This window comes from Saccostrea cucullata, unplaced genomic scaffold, assembly GCF_032062105.1.
Source record: "Saccostrea cucullata isolate Sc308-1 unplaced genomic scaffold, CSIRO_AGI_Scuc_v1 ctg6550, whole genome shotgun sequence".
Lineage (NCBI taxonomy): Eukaryota > Metazoa > Mollusca > Bivalvia > Ostreida > Ostreidae > Saccostrea > Saccostrea cuccullata.
The window spans coordinates 24911-31733 of NW_026928117.1; the positions used below are offsets into that span (position 1 = coordinate 24911).

At 33.6% G+C, this 6823-nt stretch overlaps 1 protein-coding gene across 1 annotated transcript; it reads right to left on the bottom strand.

The window, feature by feature from the left end:
- Window positions 1–928: 928 nt before the first annotated feature.
- LOC134276470 (angiopoietin-4-like) lies at window positions 929–6584 on the bottom strand. The gene is made up of 5 exons (XM_062758724.1): window positions 5268–6584; window positions 5013–5146; window positions 4246–4342; window positions 3489–3653; window positions 929–1283 (listed from the first exon to the last, which is right to left on the bottom strand). Exons 1-5 carry the CDS (start codon window positions 6496–6498, stop codon window positions 1036–1038), a joined length of 1875 nt encoding a protein of 624 aa, XP_062614708.1. The 5' UTR covers window positions 6499–6584; the 3' UTR covers window positions 929–1035.
- Window positions 6585–6823: the final 239 nt, after the last annotated feature.

Sequence of the window (6823 nt, forward strand, 5' to 3'; positions counted from 1 at the left end):
TAGTTACTTATTTTCTGATTTTGGAATGTAAATGTAGTTCAGATAAAGAAATTTAAACATAATGAGATTAAGAGATCAAAAGATATCATAGTGAATTAAATAATTTCAAACTGATTTTAATGAGAGACTAATTTTGTAAAAAATGTATATTGAAATTTTTTTTTTTAAAGTTTTTTTTAAATGTTAATTTTGGACGGAAAAGGATATTTACTTTGATATGAGGATGTTAAATTCCCCATCTTTTGTTATATGATGTTTTTTGTTTATTTTATCATTGGTTGCATTTACCTTTACATATTATCTATCATATACATGTATGAATAAATAGCATTCACATACAGCAAACCGAAAACATGATTTGCTTACAGAAGTCTCTTATTTGCGTTTCCCTGATAAAATCATTTTTTTATGAAAATATGTTCACCATTTTTATTTGTCATTTACATATGTATTTTTTTGGGTTTTGAAAAAAAAGCCTTCAAAGGAAAACATAGTTTAACCGCATCATTAGATCATTTTGTTCCGGTAGTGATGAAGTAACAATATTGGTCAAAACTATTTTGTAGAAAGTGTAATATACATGAAAGATTGTATTTAAAAAGTTGACCTTTAGAACAAACTTTCTTCCAATTTTCTTTATTTTTTAAATCATTTTATATACAGACAGCAACTATGTAATATTCAATTGTTATATAGAAATTCAATATGTGTTTTGAAATTAGAACAATAATGCATGTTAGAAATGTTGAATTGTACCTTTTCAAAGATGAATTCTTTCGCCCATGACAATTGTAGGCATGATGCCAAGGACAAATATAAGAAAGTATTAAATGAATATTGATAAAATATTTGATAAAACTTGATCAACACAATCAGACAAAAAAATGGTTTGTCTGATTCTCTATCAAAATGACAAAAAGTAATAACAAGTTTTTTTTTAAATGGATGAAATATTTTGGTAATTTTGAGATTGAAAAAATGTTTTGCTTAGGCATTGGCGACGTTATATCAAATTAAAATTTAGCACAGCCAATGTCACTGCTTAGGTCGAATCATCAACCTTATGTTCTTCAGAGCAAAGTTGGATTTCTTCCAGTAGTACCAGACCACATACTTCCACCCCGTTTTCTCCCTGTTTGTATATTGTCCGTTGGGATTGGTATAGAAGCACGCCTTAAACCACCAGGCTGATTTCCAGTAGGTGGCGCAGTCGCCGCTGTCCTTGTCATTATCCTGGTCTTTCGTTGAAAACTTCATGCCACTGCTGTAAGTCATACTGTCTCCTGCAAAATGTAATGTAAAGAAACACTAATAAACTAACGGTTGCTTTATAAAAGTTTTTCTTTTAGTTTTACGAATTTAGACACATCTTTTTCTCACACAAGATTTGCTGTTAACAGTGTGCAACGCACCTGGAACAAGATGTGTTTGTAAACACTGATTCCCATGTATGGCAACATAGTGAAGGTTAAGGTTTCTCAAATGCAGATCAAATATGTTGGTATCTAAAGTAAAGCCTTTTCACAAGAAATGCAAATGTGAAATATAAAACCCTAAGTTAAGCTTTTAAAGGTAGGACACACTCCGGGGTCAAGGTCAAAGGGTCAAGGTTGTTGGTTTCAAAGCCTTGTCTCAAAGATTACTTATGGGAAGTATGTAAAAAATGTTCAAAAGTTATGGCCAAGGTTAGAGTTTTTAAAAAGTAGGTCAAACTCCAAGGTCAAGGCTAAAGGGTCAGAGATTTTGATATCCAATGAAAGGTTTTGTTACAAGGATTACATATCTGAAGTATGAAAGCATTAGCCCTTACTGTTCAAAAGTTATGACCAAGGTCAAAGTTTGTAAAAAGTAGGTCAAACTGCAAGGTCAAGGGGTATAAGTTGTTGATATCCAATGAAAGGTCTTGTCACAAGGATTACATATGTGAAGTATGAAAGCCCCAGCCCTTACCGTTCAAAAGTTATGGCCAAGTTTAAATTTGTTTTGTAAGTACGGAAAAGTTTAAGGTCAAGGTCAAAAGGTCAAAATTGTTGATTTTAAATGAAAGGTCTTGCCACGAAGAATTAATATTTGAAATTCCTAGGTTCTACCGTTTAAATTAGGGCCAAAGTAAGAGTATGGATTTTTTGTGTAAAAATGGGTAAAACTCCAAGGTCAAGGTCAAAGGGTCACGGTTTTTGATATCTAATGAAACATCTTGTCACGAGAATTAAATATGTGAAATATGAAAACCCTAGTTCTAACCCTTCAAAAATTATGTTAAGGTAGTCCGATCCTCAGGTTTATAAAATTAGCAGTTAAGCAATCAAAAATACTCAAGAAAGTATCTCTGAATCCACAAAGTTATGTTAATATATGCACAATATTTCTTTAAAGTTAAAGATTAAAGTTAATCATATTATATAGGGAAAATTGTCATATCTCCAATATTTTTGCAGGAAAAGCGAATTGGAATATCAGTGATGCATTTTCTAACTGCAAATTGATCAACAAATATATTTTAGGTTAAAAAACGATAGGTATCCAGGCATACAGAGGAATTGTCATAATTTTTATACTTATTTGGTATTTTTTGTCTTCTATTTCCGTCATGTATTCTATTATACATAATGTAAAAGGCTTCTGCTATCATTGCAAGGCACCACAAATCACTTCTCATTTCATATCATGCTAATAAGCATTGGTATCTAAGGCTTGATTCAAGAAAATCTTATTTCTCTAAAACTGTATTAATTTTTTTTCTATTTCTAGGGTACAAATGTCAACTTTTATTAGACCTTTTCTAAGACTTCCAAAGACCTTGAATCTTATAGAGATGAATATAATGAAAATTGTTGCATGAAAAAATTTCATTTTCAAGCTTCATTTTGATACATTTCAAATTAAATATTATTTTTTGGAGTTATCCTTCCTGGCTGAGGATCGGATATCCTTAAAGATTGTATTTGAAATGTAGGTCAAACTCAAATGTCAAGGTCAAAGAGTCAAAGTTCTTGGTATCCAATAAAGAGAATTTTCACAAGAATTATATATGTGATGTATGAAAGCCCTAACCCTTACCGTTCAAAAGTTATGGCCAAGGTTAAAGTTTTTTCATAAGTATGGAAATCCCCAAGGTCAAGGTCAAAAGGTCAAAGTTGTTGATACTGAAAGGTCTTGCCACAAAAAATAAATATATGATATATAAAAGTCCTGGTATCTACTGTTCAAAAGATAGGGCCAAAGTAAAAGTTTGGAATTTTCGTGTAAAAGTGGGTCAAACTCCAAGATCAAGGTCAAAAGGTCAAATTGGGTGGTACCCAAAGAAATGTCTTGTCATAAGAATACACATGTAAAATATGAAAGTCATAGCTCCACTAAATCAAAAGTTATAGGCAAGGTTAAAGTTTTTGCAGACAAACAGACAGAGAGACAGACGGACACGACAAATGCTATATACCACCGAAACTTCGTTTACGGGGACATAAAAATGAATACTGGATACATACCAGCATTCCCAGAGTATCCATTAACAGTCAGTTTATATTTGCTTGCCTCATCTCCAACAGAAAAGGTTGAGAAAACTGCGTATGCTTTGTCTCCATTAAATCTCTGCATATCGACTCGAAGTTCTTGAGATTTTCTGGTTGTAAGATTGTGTAATATTTCATTTCCTAAAAACATTTGATTAAAACAAAATTAATAGATAGATAAAAAAATATTATCTACTGCTTTGTGATATACATAATTATGTATATTTTAAAATACTGTATACATATCGAAATTGCTTCACAAAAGTAATAGGGCAATATATAATTAAACAAATATGCAAACACGCAAATTCAGTAGATTTAAGCTCCCTTATTCTAATTACCGGTATTAAAATCAAAGGTTTTGGGTAGGTCTATGAACGGAAACCAATCAAGAGCAATGCATGAACCCTATGTAATGAGTAATGAATGATACAATGCGTCCTTGCCTTCCAAACACTGATGTGACTCGGACTAAAGGAAAAGTCTATTGTCCTGTTTACCTCTGTTTAGATGCTATATAAAGCTCTGATTGGTAGAGTCATTCTTAAAAACGAAGTAAAAAGTTAGCGGTTTAGTGGAAGCCAGAAGAAAGAAGGTAACATTACATGGCTCTGATGAGTGCCGAGTAAAGGTCTAAATATGAAGGCCTTCGCCGGTATAACGGTGATGTTTCTTTATGAGTGAAAAATTCTCGAACTTGACATAAAACAACATAAAATCAATCAATCATTACCAATCCAATATTCATGACTCGCTTTTCCAAATCCTTTCTTGTATTCGGCCCAGTTACGATAGAAGTCGGTGGATCCATTAACTCGTCGCTGTATAACCTGTTGAAAGAAAATAACATATGCCCTTTTCAGTCTCTCTGCTAACTTTTAAATCGTTTAAATCTAGAGGTGCTGTGAGTAGTAAGATCACTAAATGATGCCCCCGCTTACATATGATTAAAATGACTAAGTCCATTTTTACTGTAGGAGATGTCAAATAAGATTCAGATGAAAAAGTGAAATAGGGGGTCACAATGGCATTATGTTATAAAGAATCTGTGAAAGTATTATTAGATTTTATTCAGTGGCATAGGTGAAGCTGCGTATAAAAGAGGGTGTCCTTCAATCTTAAAATGGAGGGTCAATAGAGAAAATAGCAGTGTCAAGGTTTTGCTATGGGAAACCCGAAATAGGTTTCCGATCAAAAAGTAAAATAGAAGATGTACAATGGCGCTATGTAACAAAGAACCTATGAAAGTCTCATTTAATTTCATTCAGTGGTACAAGAGGAATTGCGGATAAAAGCTGGGTACCACAAAGCGTAACACACGGACAGACGGATATCCCAATCACCCTCCCACTTTTAAAACGGGGGTATAATAAGTTTTTTGTGCACATCATGAAAGTACACATTTCTTGTTAGAAGTGCCAAACAAAATATACGTTAGAGAGAGAGAGAAGGAGAGAGACAGACAGACAGCTAGACAGACAGACAAACAGACAGACAAACCGTCCACCCTCCGTTATCCGTGGTCATGTCACAATACACAGCCTTCTTCTTATTTTGGGAAATGGTTATATTGTATACACCATTTTTGCCTTGAGTGCCTGGAAACTTCTTTAGTATATCAGAACAATCTTGCACTGTAATATTTTAGTTCGTATTTTATTTCATGCATATTACGTGAAAAATAATTTAAATATGTAAGTAAAAATGTGTCATCTTTCTGTCCTAGATAAATTTGAAAAGAATATAAAAGTTTACCTGTCATGGGTTCCATTACGGTATGTCGAGTGTTGTTGGAATTGTTTCTTTCACTTGCCTCAATACCTTTAGTTAGATTCTTTATATCGCTTGCTTCAATACCTCTAGTGAGATTCTCTAATCTGCTCACCAAATAATCCAGTGAGGCTATGGAGGAATCATTTGCTCTAAATGAACGCGTATTTTCTCTCAAAGATAACTGCCCATTCTTCAAATCTAACAAAAGACTTTTTATGTTTTCAAAATTCACAACTAACATTTCCGTCTTCAACTTTTCATTTTCAAATGACAAGGTTAAATTGGAAACAAATTCTCGGATTCGATGAAAATCGTCTATTCTTGTATTCAATGTCGAAAGTTTCTCAATCAGCTTATCTATCGAGTTTGTGTGGTTTTGCATTCCAAGCATCGAAACAGTCTTAAGGATCTCTTTTTGGAACATTTCCTGTGACCTTGTGAGGCTACTGATGTTCTCAAGGCCAAAACCCATGTCAGGTACATTGGATGAAATATTAAGATTCACTGGCTCATTACCAATGTCTAGTTTTCCAGGCAGACCATTGACGATTTCCATTAGTTTATCAATTGAGTCCCATTTGATTGTAGGACTTTGTTCCCTTTTACACGAGAGGTTAGTCTGAACAGCGACCAATTCTTCCCGCAAGTATTGCTGCCCTGTTTTTATATCCTGGATGCTTTGACTGACATTCCTAAGGAGACCGGCCATTATAACTGATTCTGATCTCTCTTTCCTGATTTCAATGGTAAGATTATCAAGAGATTCTACGATCTTGTCGACATTCTGGACTTTACCTTGGATGTTTTTGACAGAACCATGTATATCACGAATTGTCTGACTTCGATTATTTTGTTCCTGCACATCTGATGGAGACATGGTTTTAAGCATTTTAAGTATATCCTGTTGTTCTAAGATAGATTTGCTCAAATTTCTGACGATATCACTCTCTTTTTCCATCTTTTCCTTTCGAACTTTTTCAATCATTGAAGTCAATTTTTCTTCCATAACACGCTGGATTCCGTCAAATTTCTGCATAATCTTTGTCTCTATATTTCGAGTTATTTGCTGTATTTCTGATTTTAAGAATTGTGTCGCTAGCTTCTCGGCTTTCTGTTGTATAGTAGCCTCTTGATCATCTAACCACTGGCCGGACACTTGGTGTAAGGACAAAGTCCAGAAAACAACCGTAAAAACTGTCCTTTTTGAACACATTGTACCAAAATCAACCAGTTCCGTCCTTATCTAAACCAAACAAGATCGCTTTTGATAGTTTTTCGTGTGATTTTACAGCCTATTTATTATTAGTGACTATATCTTGGAGTAGATGTCCAAAGTCAACACTAGCTGGTAAGTAGTCTTAAAAATTACTTACACTCTTTTTGACACAACTATCCATTGACACAGTTACATTTTACCCTCTTTTCACATCCGATTTTGAAATAAAATCCGATAGGCGGCTTTGCTAACAGAGCATCTTCTTGGAACGCAATATGATTCACGGAAAGCAATGTCTCAAGTTTTGATTTAATTATTAAGT